We start from the raw sequence: 17,956 nt of genomic DNA, 5'->3' as shown, positions 1-17,956 counted from the left end.
GTCCTGGGATCAAGTCCCGCATCAGGCTCCCTGCTCAGGGGGGAGCCTGCTTCCCCTTCTGCCTCTGTTGGTGCTCGCTCACTATCTCTCTCAAATAAATAAATAAAATCTTAAAAAGAAAAAAAGATATTTGGCTAGCACTGAGAAATGTAAACTGAATAGGAGAAAGGGGTCTGGGAAGTCAATAATGTTGACATTGGTGACATTATAATTACCTCACTTAATCCTCACAAATAGCCTTTGTGAAGTAGGTGTGTGTGTCCTCCTTTTGACAGATGAGAACAAGGACCTTGTCTAAGGTTACACAACAGGGAGGTGGGGGGATCACAATCCTATCCTGAACCTTCTCCCACCGTCCCACGACTGCCATCATTATTCTTCACATTGGAAGATCATTGGCAGTTCAGGTTTCCATTAAAAAATGTAGTGACTTTCTGAAATAAAATCTTTCTATTTTTCATTCATTTATTAAGTGTATGCCCAATCTTGTTTAAGGAAGTATTTATAGGATTATTTACAATGATCCAATGTCATAAAGCAAAATTAACAATGCATTGATATATACAGTTAAATACATATGTCATATCTTACTGCAAATAAATTCTTTGGTAGACCAAAGAGTTAATTATATAAGAAGTGATGTCATAAACATGGCAGGTGAGTTACCTTTTGGAGTAGAGAAGTATTTTCTAAACATCAAATCAGTATAAAAAACACATTTGAAAATGGATAGAGGGATCCCTGGGTGGCGCAGCGGTTTGGCGCCTGCCTTTGGCCCAGGGCGCAATCCTGGAGACCCGGGATCGAATCCCACGTCGGGCTCCCGGTGCATGGAGCCTGCTTCTCCCTCTGCCTGTGTCTCTGCCTCTCTCTCTCTCTCTGACTATCATAAATAAACAAAAACAAAAACAAACAAACAAAAAAAAGAAAATGGATAGATTTGGCTCTGTCAACAGCTCCAAACTTCTAAATATCGTAAAGTGCCTTAAACAAATTATAATTCACAAAACGAGGAAGACATTCCTCCAGAAGTGTCTGCAATATATTAAAAGGCCTTGCAAAAAAAAAAAAGGCCTTGCAAATCAATAGGCGAGTAGTATCTCCTGAAAAAGAAAAAACTGGCCAAGAACATGAATAAATAGTCCCTCCCCAACCCAGCAGGTTCCTAATGCGCGAGGGTGATAGATATGGTATGGTAGGAAGTACGAAAAGGTGGGGAACAAAATTTGTAGGCAGAGCTTGCAATTTAAGCTGGAATTTGAAAGGAGCTAGAACTTTCTCTTGGTTGGAAATTGGGGTGAAAATCTTCTTCCCACTGGGAAGAAAGGTCAGGTAGAGAAGGAGGAGGTAGGTTTGGGACAGTCAGACAAGGGATCCAGCCTCTTAGAAATTTAGTTTCCTCGTGAATGAAACAGGCCTCGTAACAGACCCCGTGTTATAAAAATCGAATTAAATGAGCTGAAGACCCTGATGCCCTGAAGCATGATAAGTGCTCCATGAATGTCAGGCCTTTGTAGCTTTTACTTCTGTGGTATTCTGACTCTGAACTGGAATATGAGCACCTTGACATGAGGGATCGCAAGTCTTATTTATTTTCTTCCTTTGGAACCCTGGCATTCACACTCTCAACTTCTGAACGTGCGTCTCGGGACCAGTCCACAGATATGACAGCCTGATAGTCTGTGTAAATATAGGGCACAGGTTTTCTAGTGCAAGGGGCACACTCTTGGTTATATTCTGGGCAAAATCGTTGGTGGTCACCCAAGATGACTCTCACAGCCAGTACTGCTCCATCAGGAAAATGCCTGGTTGAAACTCTGTTCCAGACCAGCTTGAAATCAGCATGTGGCCATACCATTGTTCACCAGCTCACCCGCTGTTAATGCAGTGTGTGCATACTAAGGAGTGCCAGCTAAGTCGGGGTGATTTTTCCTCCTGGGGCGTCACCACCACACATACACACCACCACCACACACATCACCAGGGCCCCATGGATCTAATTTTTCCATTTGTGTTTAAGTATTTTCTTGTTTTAAAGTAATTAAATTGGGGGCTCCTGGGTGGGACAGTCAGGCATCAGACTCTTGGTTTCAGCTCAGGCCATGATCTCAGGGTCCTGGGATGGAGCCCCGAGATGGGCTCCACACTTCCCACAGAGTCTGCTTGAGATTCTCTCCCTCCTCCCTCTGCTCCCCCCCTGCCCATTATGCCCCCCTCAAATAAGTAAACCTTTAAAAAATAAAAAATAAAGTGATTAAAATGCTCTGACACAACCTGCAGAAATTGGAGACTGCCTGGGGGAAGCAGTCTAACTCTGTGAATGTCCTTTGCAGATCGCTGGCTGAAATGGCAGCGGCTACCTCTGTCCACGTGGTTGCGGTCATTGAGCCCATCATTCAGCACGCCGACTGGTTCTTCCCTGAAGGTAAATTACCTGTCTTTCCAATTTCACAGACCACCCAAGCAACACAATAACAATATGAAAAATTCTTTAAAGAAGAAAATGCATCAGTAATCCCTTCGCGATTACATGATTGGCTTCATTTTTTTCACGTTTGTCTTTAGACCCCTTGCGTTCACCTTTGACATATTGGCATCCACATTATTTTGTATTTCGCTTTACTTAACTTCACGCTGGAGTTGTTACTCAGCCAGTGTGAACTAAATACCCTAGGCACCATATGTTTGCTGGTGAGATATGCTGTCTTCCCTGGAGGAAGCTGGCCCTTGGAGATGAAGGCCACCTAAACAAATATTATAACACATGGTGAGGGAGAAGGAGGGGCCGATGGTTTGATGAACTCAGATATTGGGCACAAAGAACTGGGACTGCTTTATGGAAGAGGCGACACTGAATGTGCAGTTTTCCATTGGGAAGACGGCTTTTTGTTTCTCTAGGCAGAGAGCTGGTTTTGTGTAAAAGTGGAAGATGAAACAGGATAGGTTGATTGGAGCCACTTTGTGAAGGTGGGAGTTGGCCGTGTCAGAGAAAGAGGATTTCCACCTACCGGTGATCAATTTTCAAACTACGTTTGTTGTAGTCCTGGGAACCACAGAAGTTCCATGACCCCCTTCAGGGGCACCGGTATGGCAAGTTTTGTGAGTCCAGACCTCTTGCCCCATCCTTTCTCCTGGAGTGTGAGCTCCTTGACAGTAGGGCGTGCTTGTTTCTCCTTTACCATGGTCTTCACACCATTGAGAATCACACCTCACTCACGTAGGTTGCTCAACAAATATGTGATGTAGGATTGAATACTGGCATTTTGCCCATGACTTCTTTGGGAAAACAAGTCTCAGAAAAACCGCTGTAGGCAGTATGGAGTTGGTGTTGCCTTTTATTTGTATTTTATATCAAACCATAAATACCTGTCATTTTTTTAAAGTAATCTATGCTTATTTTTCTCCTCCATATTCCATGATTATTCTTTTTACAAAGAAGAAAGCAGAGGAATTGTGTGACTTAAATTCTGAATTGCACCCCCTCCTTATCTCTAGTTTCCTCCTTTTACCTCCCCCTGGCTTGGCAAGCCATTCTTGAGAAGATGAGGGGGTAGGGGTTCCGCTTGGGAAACAAGGAGGGCTGATGGGAGTTTTATATGCTCTATACCTCACATGTAGGCAGACCTCATTTCATGGCACTTTACTTATCGTGCTTCCTAGATCCTAGGAAGGTTTTTTCAAAATTGAAGGTTTGTGGCAACCCTGCATGGAGCATGTCTGTTGGTGCCATGTTTCCGATAGCATTTTGCTCATTTTGTGTCTCTGTCACGTTTTGGTAATTCTCGCCATACTTCAAACTTTTTCGTTCTTAGTATATTTGTTATAGTGATCTGTGACCAGTGATTACGACTTGCTGAAAGCTCAGATGATGGCTAGCATTTCTTAGCAATAATGTATTTTGTAAGTAAGGTATGTACGTTGAGTTTGTAGACATAAGGCTATTAGACACTTAATGGACGACAGCATAGTATAGACTTAATTGTTATGTGTGCCGGGGAACCAAGGCAGCCGTTTGACTTGTTTTATCGTGGTATTCATTTTATTGGGATGTTCACTTTATTGCGATACTCGCCTTATTGCTATGGTCTGCAAACCAAACCTGCAGTATCTCTGAGGTGTGCCTGCACACTTGTTTCTTTTTCTTCTCACAGAAGTGGAATTCAACGTATCAGAAGCATTCGTGCCTCTCGTCACCCCAAATTCCAATCACTCATCTCACACTGGAAATGACTCTGACTCAGGGACCCTTGAAAGGAAGCGGCCTGCCAGCATGGCAGTCATGGAAGGGGACTTGGTGAAGAAGGAAAGGTGTGTTTAGAGCCATTCACTTTCTTCCAGCAACAGATGTGACGTAGAAGAGTTATTGATCCTCACTATCCGGTCCTGCCTCCATGGGACTCGTAGTATGAGAGTGACCTTGGGTAGCCATGTCTGTTAGGTCCAGATATTTCGGGAATTCTTATCTCGTTCATTCCAGACATTAATGTGACCATAAGGTAGATATGTGGCTTGTCAATTAACATTTGTGCCGTAAGCATCCAGGCTTCCCTTGGTCGGTGATAAGCCCCACAGTGGTATGGCATCATACACACGTTACAAAGCCACCTAAATGTTCTTAATGTGGGAAAAAGAGACAAAAGGAGAGGGGGGCTAAATACTGTAGACTGATGGGAGAATAACCCACCTCTCACAGTAAGTTGTCAGATTTAGCGTTTAAAGAGACCTCTTTTTGGTATAACTTGGCCCCTCAATGGAAGCCAGCCACTGAATCTGATGTTCAGCTGGAGAAAACCTCAGTATTTGCTGATTCGATTCTGGAAGAAAAAAGATGGCTCCAATGGTCTTAGAGACATGTGTCTCGATACTGTGCTCCACGGGCGATTTTAGTGGGATTTTCAAAGGTTAAGGCTGTTTGTGATTTGTGCCTTCAGAGGCCAATCTGTTCCGTCTGTATATGAAATGCCACTGTATTCACTCCTAAGGCCAAGTTAGAGAAGCCTGCAGAGTAACATGCTTTTCACACGCACACATAATAACATCACCAGGCATAGTTTACATGACAACTAAACAACAAGCTCTTATTTTAATTGCCCGATCTTATATTGAGCTTTGTTTGTTTCATTTTGCTTTGTTGTTGTTGTTGTTTTCATTTTTTAACCCATAGCTTAGTTCCCTAGCCTGTCCCTCTGAAACCCATGTTTATCATGTGGGGAAGTCTTACTTCTCTGAAGTCCTCATCACACATTTGGTCCTGCTTCCTGATGACAAGCTGACCACTGCAACATTAGCCTTTGTGCCTTTGAAGTTACAAAACACAGTGTTACATCTCTCATTGGCACACAAGAAACAATTCTCAGTTACCTCCCAGGGTGGATTGTCCCCACCAACTGACCCGGTACACACAAGCTCAGGGAGCCATGTGTCTTTATCTTTCAAACTGAAAAGCTCGAAAGTTCTTACATCAAGTCGGCTTACATGAAGGGGAATCCTCCTCCTCTCCATCCTCCAACCACCTTCTCCTGCCCAAAAGCAATGATTTTTTTTTCCAGTGTTACATATCCTTTCAGCTAATTCTTTGCATACACCTGTACCAGTGCTTCTCCACCTCAGCTTAAGAGGCAGGGTATGATGACAGCCTTACACTGCCGGTGGTAGGACTTCTGCACTCAGCTTCCACCTTGTCCCCCACACATACAGATTCGAGGAGGCCACTGGGTAGTAGGTAAATAGGCACACTGACATGACGTCACCCACTCAAGACGAGGCCTGCCTGTTTGCTTTAGCTGTTCACACCCAAATTAAGAAAAGACATTGATCAGTACCAGGTCTTTTGGCTGCTCAGGTTTAAAGCCAAGTTGAGCTGCTTGCCTTGGTAATAGGAATGACCATTAATTTGGTCCTTGCCGCTTCACTGCATGCTGGGCAACTTGGGTGGCTCTCCCCATGTGTGGGTTTTAACACGTGTGGACCGATGGACTTCTGTCTCAGTAGTCGGCTTGCATGGTGTGTTGACTGTTTCTTCTTTCTGTGTAGCTTTGGTGTGAAGCTTATGGACTTCCAGGCCCACCGGCGGGGTGGCACTCTAAATAGAAAGCACATATCCCCAGCTTTCCAGCCACCACTCCCGCCCACAGATGGCAGCACCTTGGCTCCTGCAGGCCCAGAGCCCCCTCCCCAGAGCTCTAGGGCTGAAAGCAGCACAGGGGGTGGGACTGTCCCCTCCTCTGCGGGCATACTGGAGCAAGGGCCAAGCCCGGGCGACAGGTAAGAAGGCCGGCTTCTGCTGGCAGTAGGTGCTCAGAGCCCCAGCCTTCTTGCAGGGGCTGGCCTGTGGGCATGATCTCCATGCCCACAGAATCACTCAGCATAGAGTGATCTGCCATAACCAGATCTGCCTTCACTCTTCTGGTTGGCAGAGGATGGAAAAAAAAAAAAAAACCTGCAAATTGCTTGATTCCTTTCCTGTTTTCCAAAAGAAGCAACATATGTTTGCATTCTTTATCATACTGCTTTGGTGCTGGAAGCCAATAGGTGGCTAGTGGTATTATAAACTTCTTTTCCCTGTTTGATGTGCACTCAATGTTCATTTACCATTTGCTTTTGTCATCTTGTATGCTAACTAGTTAACACCTGAATGTAGCAAGTTACTTAGTTTAGAGTATTCCTGGTATTCATTCACTCATCCATCCATCCATCCATCTGTCCACCTATCCATCCATCATCTATCCATCCATCTACCCATGCATCCATCAACCTACCCATCCACCCACCCATCCATGCATCTATCCACCCACCCACCCATCCATCCATGCATCCATCTATCCACCTATCCATCTATCTGCCAATCCTTCCACCTACCATCCATCCATCCATCCATCCATGGACCCATCCATCCACCTCTCTGTCCACCCATCCATCCATCCGTCCATCCACCCACCCACCCACCTATCCACCTACCCATCCACCCATCCATCCATTTAATCAGATTTACTGAATAAGAGTACTGGGTGCTGTACTAGGCACAGTAGTGCCTCCTCCACCCCTAGCTTTCAGTCATGCAGACAAATTGATATGTGAGTACAGGGTAGAAAATATGATGGTAGATTTTCCTAAAAGGCTCTTTTGTTGCTTAACCTTTTGATTAGCCACCCAGAGTGGGTTACAATTATACAGCAACTTTAAGAAGGAGTACCCTTGAACTTGAGATTTTCATCTAATCCTCATGAATTCATTTCTCTACACTGACTCGGGCAGATGACCCACCAGAGGCCACTTCAGGTGGTATGTTAGCTGGTTCAGGACTGGGAGCTGCTGTAAAAGATGAGCCCCTCTACAGAGTATGTGCTAAGATTTTTCTTGGCCTTTTCTCTAGCAGGGCCATCGATAAAGCACTGAATAATCACATATAAAGTAAAATAAATCCATAGAACAAGAATGACCTGTTTAAGCCCACATTATACATGGAGACAAATTTGCCTCGGGAGGGCTCCCTCCCCTCAGCTTCTCCGGATGAGGAGGGGGTGCCTAGTGGGATATGAAGCTAGCTGTTTCTGAGATAGGAATCTTGATCAGGCCTCACGGCTGAATTCGGACTACTCTATGAATTCCTGAATTCCTTTTCATTCACATAATTTGTAGAAGTCCTCATTTTGGTGAAAAATAACAAAGGCTTCAAACTTCCTAGAGCTTCACATGCACATCGTAAGCTCCATGTTGTCTTGTCAAAGCTGCTATTCCCCATACATACCTTTGTTTCGGCTTGAATTTTTTTGTTTGAGAAAAAAAAGTGTTTGCCAACTCACACATTTTCCTTCACCTATAGTCTTCAGTTTGCTTAATCAGGGCTACATAATGCTAAGACAATAATTAGAATGCACTGCAGAAGGACAAATAGAATGTCAGTCTTCGATTTGCTTTTGTTTTTTGTGCTCCGTGGATATTTTTGCATAGACTTCATGAATGACGTTCCCGTCTCTAGTGACCCCAACAAAATGCAGCTATAAAGTTCAGTGTACGAAGTTCTGAGCCGGGAACTGGCCCAGGTTCTGATCTGTATCCACCCTGCGAACAGCCAGCTCCGGGCTGTGAGCCATCACTAAGTCTCTCAGGGCTCCTCTTTCCTCAAGTCCAAACGATTGATAATAACTATTTCTAATTTATAACGTTAGTATTTTGCTGTAGCTTTTGCTTTGTTTTGTGCACTATGTGTGTCAAACCTTGTTATTTTGAAGTCCAAACGCCCTTCCATGTTTTTTAATATTGCCCAATTGAAGTATAAGAAAGCTTGGAAGTCCTTTTTGGTCGCTGTGAAATGGTGTCTAGCATGATATTCAAGTGGCAGGATAGCTGGAAGACGATCTGACGCAGCGAATCTCATCAAATATTTAGCCCTGCATGGCCCCAGATAAATAGCTTTGTAGACCCAGTGGGAACTATTTAAAATTCCTGATCACGTCCTTGCCTGCTGAGGTCAGAACTCTGGGTGGAATCTGATATTCCATAGCATGCTTGTTAGCTTTCTTGCAGGGGCTGCCAGACGTCTAACTTGACTTCTGTTCTCCCCAGTCCGCCAAAACCCAAGGACCCCGCACCTGCACCTGCACCTGCCCCAGGGAGAAATAGCAGTCAGATGGCCGCAGGCCAGAACCAGGCCCAGACGGCGGCCGGCTCCCATCAGCTGTCCGTCGGCCCAGGGCACAACTCCGCTGGCCCTAGCCCGCATACTGTGCGCCGAGGTGAGTAGCCACCTCTACTCCTTCCCCTTAGGGAGGGATGGATGTGCAGACCTCCTTAGGTTAACACAGGGATTCGCGTTGCCAGGCTTCCTGACAGATTATCTGTCTGTTATAAAATGGCAAGCAGAGGAGCAACCTGGCTGGCTTAGTCTGAAGAGCAAGCAACTCTTGATCTCAGAATCTTGAGTTCAAGCCCCACATTGTGTGTAGAGATTACTTAAAGAAAAAAAAAATCTTTAAAAAAAAATGGCAAGCAGAAAAATCAATTATTTAAGAGCAAAATCATGGGATGCCTGGGTGGCTCAGCAGTTGAGCATCTGCCTTTGGCTCAGGGCATGTTCCCGGTCTCGGGATCGAGTCCTCCATTGGACTCCCTGCAAGGAGCCTGCTTCTCCCTCTGTCTATGTCTCTGCCTATCTCTATGTCTCTCATGAATAAATAAATAAAATCTTTTTTTAAAAAAAGCAAAATCATTAAAGAGGTAAGAAGACCTGGAATGAGATCTACCCTCTTAAATTTCTACAAGAACTAGGGCACCGTGTGGTGCAGCAGACCTCTAGAACTTACTCATCTTGCATAACTGAAACTTTATGTCTGTTGATTTGCAGCTCTCCTTTATCCCCTCTCTGATGCTCTCTCTCTCTCTCCAGCCCTATTAACCACCATTCCACTCTGATTCTGTGGGTCTAACTGCTTCGATACTTCATCTAAGGGGAATCATGCAGTACTTGTCTTTTTGGAGTGGCTTATTTCACTGAGCATAATGTCCTGCAGCTTCATCCATGTTGTTATATGTGGTTGAACATCCTTTTTTTTTTTTTTTTAAGATTTATTTATTTACTCAGAGAGAGAGAGAGAAAGGCAGAGACACAGGCAGAGGGAGAAGCAGGCCCCATGCAGGAAGCCCGATGTGGGACTCGATCCCGGGTCTCCAGGATCACACCCTAGGCTGCAGGCGGCGCCAAACCGCTGTGCCACCGGGGCTGCCCGGAACATCCTTCTTTAAGGCTAAATTATATTCAATATGCCCACATGTTTAATCTAATCATCTGTTGATAGACTTTTAGTCTGTTTCTACAACTTGAGAATAATGCTGCAGAGAACACAGGAGTGCAAATACCTTTTAGAGGTCCTGATTTCAGTTCATTTGGCTAAATACCCGGAAATAGATTTGCTAGATCATGTGGTAGTTCTGTTTTTAGTTTTGGGGGGGGGGAACCTCCATACTGTTTTCCATAAAGACTGCACCAATCTACATTCCCACCAACAGGGTTCAAGGGTTCCATTTTCTCTACATCAACACTCATTGTCTTTGGGTTTTTTTAATAGTAGCTGTTCTGACAGGTGTGAAGTGGTATCTCACTGTGGTTTTGGTTTGCATCTCTTGAGGATGAGGGATGTCGAGCATCCCTTCCTGTGCCTGTTGGCCATCTGGATAACTTCTTTGGAGAAAGTCTATTCAAGTCTTTAGCTCATTTTAAAGTCAGATTATTAGTTCTTTTGCTATTGAGTTGTAGGTGTTCCTTACATGTTTGGAAATTAACTCCTTATCAGATAGATGGTTTGTGAGTGTTTTCTCCTGTTTTGTGAGTTGCCTCTTCATCTGCCACAACCTTTTGCTGTGCAGAGGCTTTATAGTTTGATGTGGTCCCACACCTCCATTCTTTGCCTGGGCTTTTCACATCATATCCACAAAACCATTGCCAATACTGATGTCATGAAGCCTTCTCCCTATATTTTCTTCAAGGAGTTTGACATTATCAGATCTTATGTTTGTCTTTTTTTTTATTTTTAATCTTATATATTTATCTGAGAGGGAGCAAGCAAGACAGAGCACGGGCAGTAGGGAGGGCCAGAGGGAGAAGCAGATTCCCCACTGAGCAGGGAGCCTGATGCAGGTCTTGTTCCCAGGACCCCAAGATCACGACTTGAACCTAAGGCAGGCGCTCATCCGCTGAGCCACCCAGGCATTCCTGTTTAAGTCTTTAATCCATTTTGAGTTGACTTTTGTTCATGGTGTAAGATAAAGGTCCAGTTTTATTCTTTTGCCTATGGGTATCTTCTTTTCCCAAAACCATCTGTTGATGAAACCATCCTTTCCACTGCATATTTGCAGTGCCCTGTCAACAATCCGCTGGCCGTGTATGCATGGATTTATTTCTGGGCGGTCTATTCTGTTGCACGTGTGGTTCCTCCTTATCATTCAAGTCACAGCTCAGAGATTACCCACTCCATGAGCCCTGCTCATTTACCCATTCTGAACTGATGGCCACCCCTATCCCCTCCACTCACCAAGTCTTCCTATGTCATATCACTCTCTTTCAGGGCATTTTTTTCTTGATCTGAAATTTTTTAATTTTGTTTTTGACCTTTTTGCTAGTCTCCCCTCATAGCTCTTAGAGAGCTGGGATCTTTCCTACCTCACGCACGCACTCCCGTATTCCTAGCCTGTGTCATTGCCTGTCACAGAGTGAGCAGCCAATAAATATTTGTGGTCTGGGGGTTCTGAGTGCCACTTACATCTAGAGCAACTAGGTGATGGTCCTGCCTTCCCTGTCTCTTGGAGATCTGGTGATGTCTGGAGACATTTTTGGTTGGCATAGTTAGGGAAGGGAATGTTACTGGCATCTGGTGAGTAGAAGCCAGGGATGCTGGTAAACATCACACAGTGCACCAGCAGCCCCCCACAACAAAGAATTATCTAGCCCCAAATGTCAGTAGTGCTGAGATCAAGAAACTCAGAAAGGGACATGAAAGGGACTAGAAAGGGACATGATTCACTGAAGATGTTTCGAAAACCAATTAAATTCCATGTGAACCAGGCTGCCCTTTGTCTTAACTCCCAACCCCATCTATTTGACTATGGATGATCCTCACTATAAAATGACTTGTGTTTTTGGTAGTTAAAGAAACAATGAATTTGGGGCACCAGGGTGGCTTAGTCAGTTCAGCATCTGCCTTTGGCTCAGGTCATGATCCCAGCGTCCTGGGATTGAGTCCTGCATCAGGATCCTTGCTCAGCAGGGAGTCTGCTTCTCCCTCTCCTTCTGCCTGCCACCCCTTCCTTCCCTGCTCATGTTCTCACACACTCTGCTCTCTTTCTCTCTCTCAAATAAATAAATAAATAAATAAACAATCTGAAAAAAAAAAAAAAAAAAAAAAAAAGAAAGTTTCTATGAAGGAAGCTCAGTAAATCCAGTTTTACTGAGCTAAGTTTTTCCCTTAATAGATTTCACTTCTTCACCTGTTGATTTCAGTTTAGGGGCAATGCTGTTTAAAAAAAAAAAAAACAAAAAACAGAAAACAAAAATTGTGTGTGTGTGTGTGTGTGTTCAGTGAGAATCAAGAATGACCTCAGTGCAGGGATGCCCTCACTCAGAGCATGGCCATGCCTCCCAAGTTACCATGTGTGCCTGGGAACTGCCACATAGGGAATAGTAGGAGGCACTGGCCCATGTGCTCCCAAAGACCATTCCCAAGTCTAGTGAGAAACAAAGGTGGATGGGCCAGGTAGGGCAGAGCCAGGTGAGTGAGTAGTAGAACCACAAGCAGGGGGCAGCCGTGCTAGATGAGCTGCGTACTGTACAAAGCCAGCCTTTCAGAAGGTTGTTTGGCCTTGATGCAAGCTGCACCGGCTGTTGCTCTGATGCCCCCAAAGTGACAAGGCCCCATCCAGGGGGTAGCAGAGGCCACAGGGACAGCCAACTTCAGGAGATTTGGATACTCTGGCGTGGTCTGGTCAATGCTGCTCATGGCGAGGGACAATTGTGATAAATGGCAAAAGGCCTCGGACTTCAAAGTTTGAGCTGTAGCTTTTGCCTAAAGTCACATCTAGCTGGTTGTATTAAAGGCTGGTAATTGGGATCCCTGTGTGGCTCAGCGGTTTAGCGCCTGCCTTTGGCCCAGGGTGCGATCCTGGAGACCCGGGATTGAGTCCCACGTCGGGCTCCCGGTGCATGGAGCCTGCTTCTCCCTCTGCTTATGTCTCTGCCTCTCTCTCTCTGTGACTATCATAAATAAATAAAAATTTAAAAAAAATTAAAAAAAATAAAGGCTGGTAATTGAGCCTCTCCTAACTGAGTCCCTGTAAATATAAAGGAGAAATAAAAATGCATTCTTGAGGGGTGCATTGTGGGAATGCCCATGAAAGCACCATCTCTCTAAAGTGCAACACATTAGGTGGAATTTTTTACATTACAGGCAGGGAAGCGAAGTCAGGTACACTGCTTGGTTATGGACCCCATGTGGTCCTTCTTAAGGCAAGTGCTCTCCCCTGAGCCACCATCATCTTCATCTGTCCCCCCCACTGATCCTGGAGGGTAGTTAGGTCTTCTCCGCCTGGGTTCTATGACACTGCTTCCAGGTTGAGGCTCTCCTTATGGCCACACTCGGAGTGTCTCCTCCTTCCCCAAACCCCAGATCTCCGGCGTCCTCCCAGGACAGTGTGGTCTTTCTACCCCTGCCTCAGCCTCCCCAGACTTTCGTAGGCAGTCTCAGACAAGGCCCACCATTCTCCCATGGCCCCGGCACCCAACTCTCCCACCTCCTCTTCTGATTCCCTCAGCACCATTTAATGTCAGGAATGGTTCTTTTCTTCGCTGTGAATTTACAATTAACATTCCTCAGAATAGAAAACTAGACATTCTTCTTTTTAAGTTGCTCGTGGTAACCAGAGTATGGCTGCTATTCCACAGATTCCGTCTTTTGTCGGCTGGCTGGTTGTTTCTGTGGGAAAAGGTCTTCCAGGGTCCAGGGTCAAAAGTTCTAGGCCAGCAGGGCAGAGCAAACTTTATACCCTTTTCATTCCTGAACTCTGGGCCCTGTGAGCAGGGAGCCAGGCAATGTTGGAAGGAGAAAGGAGATGAAAGAATCCAAAAAGTCCACAGAACATGGTTGTGAGTCTCTGTCTACCAGTTTCTAGTCGTGTGATCTTTTGCAAGCACCTCTCTGAGCCTCAGTTTTCTCCACCGTGGATATAACACTGCCTGTCTTGCAGGGAGCTAATGGGACTTAAATGGAACTTGAATTTATGCAAGGGCCCTAACTTGGTGCTGGTGACCTGGGGTAAATGATACTTTTTAGTTTCCTTATCCCTTTTTGGGAAGATTAGTAGGATCTCAGTACAATTTGAAAAATGCTAACATCTCTCCTTTCCACCCACCTCTCCCAGCCCCAAACCAGGTCTCCAGACCTGTTGTTTTCCAGTTGGCCCTCCTCGGTACCAAATTCTGCCCCCACGCCCCCTTGGTGATGCCAATCTCAGCTGATACAGGGAGGGTGATGATGTGCTTCAGCTCTCCTTCCGGAAATCGAGCTATTGCAGCTCTTCTAGACTTACTGATACTTCTATCCAGAGCCTATCTGTTCATTCAAATGACTCTGGAATTGGTAGAATGTCGGTTATTAAAAAAAAAAAAAAAATCAAGCCCGCTAGGAGAAGCCCCTTAGGAGAAACCAGCTTGGGACGCCTGGTGGCTCAGAGATTGAGTGTCTGCCTTCGGCTCAGGGCATGATCCCGCGGTCCTGGGATCGAGTCCCACATCAGGCTCCCTGCAGGGAGCCTGCTTCTCCCCCTACCTGTGTCTCTGCCTCTCTGTCTGTGTCTCTCATAGATAAATAAATAAAATCTTTTTTAAAAATTTTTTTAAAAAAGTACAAGCCGGCTTAGGGTAAGGAGCCATGGTAGGTAGAGGCAGATCAGTCATGTTTGGGGGTCACCCCCTCAGCTGTTCTTGCTTCTCCCCATTTTTTCTAGGCTCTCAGGTCATGCAGGGAAGCTCAATGAACTTAGGGCAGAGATTCCGTGTAGGGAGGCAGCCCCTGTTCACTGATTTCTTTCCTTATTGAACTTTTAAAACAACAGATCTCAGTGCGCCTGGCTGCCTCAGTGGGGAGAGCATCCAACTCTTGAATTTGGGGTCATGAGTTCAAGCCCCCAATTAGGGTGATTAGTTCACCCTAATCGGGTATAGAGATTATTAAATCTTTAAAAATCAAACAACAGATCTTAAAAGGTGTGTGTGTATATATGTATATATATATATATATATATATATATATATATATATAGTACTTTTTGTTTTTTAAACTGTAAACCTGTTATTTGGGAATAATATTAGATTTCCAGAGAAGTTGCAGAGGCAGTGCTAGTTGTTCCCATATTCTCCTCACCCACTTCTCCTACCGTTAACATCCCAGGTCCCCGTTGTCTCATCTTCCTGAGTCTCCTCTGGGCTGGGACAGTTTCTGTGAAAACCCTCTGTGTGTTTTCATGGCCTTGACAGCTTGAGGGAGGGCTGTTCTGGCCTTTTGAAGGAAGGATGTCCTCAGTTCAGGTTCATTAACTGCCATTCTCTTGGTCAGACTGGGCCTGGGCTTGTAGGAGGGAGGGAGACCACGGAGGTGAAGAGCCCTCCTGGTGGCATCCTTCCATGGGATGCATGGCAGCGACATGGCTTCCTGCCACCAAAGCTCACCTGATCAAGGTGGTGTTGGCTCTCACTGCACTGTGCTTACTGAAAGTTGTTTTCCCCTCTGTGCAGCTGTTAAAAAACCTGCTCCTGCACCCCCGAAGCCAGGAAACCCACCTCCCGGCCATCCCGGGGGCCAGAGTTCTCCAGGAGCATCTCAGCACCCACCCAGTCTGTCACCAAAGCCAGCCACCCGAAGCCCTTCCCCTCCCGCCCAGCACACAGGCCAGGCTCCAGCCCAGCCGTGCGCCACCTCACAGCCCTCTGCACCCCGGAGGTACTCCAGCAGCCTGTCCCCGATTCAAGCTCCCAGCCACCCACCGCCACAGCCCCCGACGCAGGCCGCGCTGCCCGGGCACATCAAACCGAGTGGCCAGGGCCCACCCACCCCCGGGGCCCTGCTCGGTGAGCCTGGACTGGAGCAGCCACCTCACACCCCGCCCCAGACTCCAACGCCCCCCAGTACCCCACCTCTAGGGAAACAGAACCCCAGCCTACCAGCTTCTCAGACCCAGCCGGTGAGTAACCCTGAGACTGCACAGCCACATGCCGGGACCTTACCGAGACCGAGACCAGTCCCAAAGCCGAGGAACCGGCCCAGCGTGCCTCCACCGCCCCATCCTCCCGGTGCCCACTCAGCTGGGGACAGCGCCCTCGCCAACGCAGCTCCCACCGCTTCCAAAATAGTGACAGGTAAGTAAGAAATCAGCTCAGACCTTTCCCCCATCCGTGCTGCAGTGCTTCTGTACTCTCACCTTTCGTGTGGATCTTGGTTTATAGCAGGAGGGCAGCAAACTATAGCCACTGGCCCAATCTGGCCCGTAGCCCATTTTTGTAAATAAAGTTTTATTGGGACGCAGCCACTCTGATTTGTTTACACTCTGATTTGTTTGGTCTTTGGCTGCTTTAGTGCTCAGGTAGCAGTTGTATAGTCCTTTCGAGAGCATTTGGAGTACTTAGAGCCCAAAAATATTTAATACCTGACCTGGCCCTTGAAGTTAGCTGGCCTCTGATTTATAGTTTCATTATGTGTTTAAGACCTGTCTACATTTACAGTTTTCAAAGTATAATGGCCTAATTCAGGTGGAAGGTATTGTACCACATGAGCATGAAATTCATTTCTTAGCGAATTCCTCATTATTTACCTTCAAAGGTAAAAATGTTCGTAGTAAGTGAAGGATTTCAGCTATAACTTTAAAAAACATGATTTGTACCCATTTGGATGCTCCAGGAAGGGAGGTCTTAGGGTGTGATCACATCAGAGTGCCAGCCTCGAGGGGTGAGGGAGGGAAGGATCAAGAATTTCCCACAATTCCCATGGAAACGTGTTTTGGGTAGTGGTGATTGTGCAGATTTCAGTGGACTACCCAATGGAGTGGTTTTTTCAGGCAGTCCACAACATGATCGTTTTATTTAATTATGATACCTTTTAAAAATTCCACCCCAACAGCTCTAACACACTATTTGATTTAAGGATGCGGTGGCTGGGGTTTTTTAATGTGTTTTTAAAATGGCAATTAGGAGCTTTGAATCACAACAGCTTAGTTTTAAATTTTCTATGGGAAGCTAGTTTTAGAGAAGAAGCTGAAATATACTTCTGGGCTGTCCAGCTGTATGGCACGACTTCTCTGCTGAAACGAACCAATGGTATACTCCAAACTGGTACCCCAAATGATGAGGGTTATCCAATTAGTCTATCTTTTGATAACCCTTTCTTTTGTTTTTTTCAGGAATATATTGCATAAATGCACATATTATAAATGGTTGATGATTTCTGATGACATTCCAACTTTTATTTGTAAAAAACAAAGCCATATTGGTGTGTTTGTTTGTTTGTCTCCCAATAGATGCTCTCACAGGTGGGGAAGGTCCCCAGGACTAAGGTGTGTAACCCCCCAAGCAGCTCGCACCACAGCTCCAAATGCTCCTGCTTAGCCGTGTTTTGCATATGTGCTTTTGACCGTGTGCTCAGGAGCAGCTACTTGACCCCTGTGCCATCCGTTCTGTAGCATTAGACATTACTTTTGTTCTCATCAAAAGCATTTCAAGCCACAGGGCTCCATATTCAAGAGGTAGATGTCAGTAGATTGAGAACCCGATTTCAAGCTACTCTTACAAGAATGCTAGAAGTGTCTTCTTTCTTGTTGGTAAGCCTTTCATAAAGGGTCCTGCTCTTCTTGGTGATTTACCTGTCATTGATTGACACATCACATCCAACCAAAGAGGACTTGGGTACAGTCAGCACAGGAAATTGTGTCCCCTTTCCCTGTGTCTTGAGCTTTAATTTTTTAATTGTGTATCTTAAGTGCAAGTTAACTGCATGGAGCTTCTTAATTTGAAATTGTCAGGACCAAAAAAAAAAATCTTCCTCCGAAGATCCTACACTAAATTCCTTTGCATTCCAGCCTGCTTACGTTTTGCTTTCTTAAACCATATGAGCTTTTCAAAGGGCACCATGATGCTCGTCTGCATCCTGCCTTCGGGACCACATTTGGACACCGGAAGGCTCTCATGACTTGTAGCATTGCTCTAATCGGCTGAGCTGAGCCTCAAACCTTTGGTGGCCTACTTCACCAGAGTATTTGCAGCTTTGGTCTGAGTAGAACTTTTTGGAGAAACCAGAAAGGGAAACTAGAGTGCAACCTTTAAGACTCAGAGGAGGGCACAGGCATGAGTTCCCCCTCCCGACTCCTTATAAGCCAGAAGCCCAGGGTTGCCCGCATGCACAAGCCCTCACTGAGCCTTTTAACA

General features: G+C 45.7%; 1 protein-coding gene across 10 annotated transcripts in view; it reads left to right on the top strand.

The window, feature by feature from the left end:
- Positions 1–17,956, top strand: part of ARHGAP17 (Rho GTPase activating protein 17) — a 95,053-nt gene that overhangs the window by 70,321 nt on the left and 6,776 nt on the right. For 3 of the 10 annotated variants that reach the window (XR_012035625.1, XM_072836235.1, XM_072836236.1), the window contains exons 15-20: positions 2,334–2,425; positions 4,152–4,308; positions 6,034–6,264; positions 8,566–8,735; positions 15,278–15,898; positions 17,053–17,088. Coding sequence is in view for 8 of the 10 variants with exons in the window: in XM_072836235.1 (XP_072692336.1) it covers positions 2,334–2,425; positions 4,152–4,308; positions 6,034–6,264; positions 8,566–8,735; positions 15,278–15,898; positions 17,053–17,087 (1,306 nt within the window). In the remaining 2 variants the exon portion in view is untranslated. The remainder of the gene's footprint in view (positions 1–2,333; positions 2,426–4,151; positions 4,309–6,033; positions 6,265–8,565; positions 8,736–15,277; positions 15,899–17,052; positions 17,089–17,956) is intronic. The other 7 variants (XM_072836234.1, XM_072836237.1, XM_072836239.1 and 4 more) reach the window with 3 other exon arrangements.

This window comes from Canis lupus, chromosome 8 (assembly GCF_048164855.1).
Source record: "Canis lupus baileyi chromosome 8, mCanLup2.hap1, whole genome shotgun sequence".
In the NCBI taxonomy this organism is placed as follows: Eukaryota; Metazoa; Chordata; class Mammalia; order Carnivora; family Canidae; genus Canis; species Canis lupus.
The sequence above is the reverse complement of the archived record's forward strand: the minus strand, read 5'-3'. Positions and strand labels throughout refer to the sequence as shown.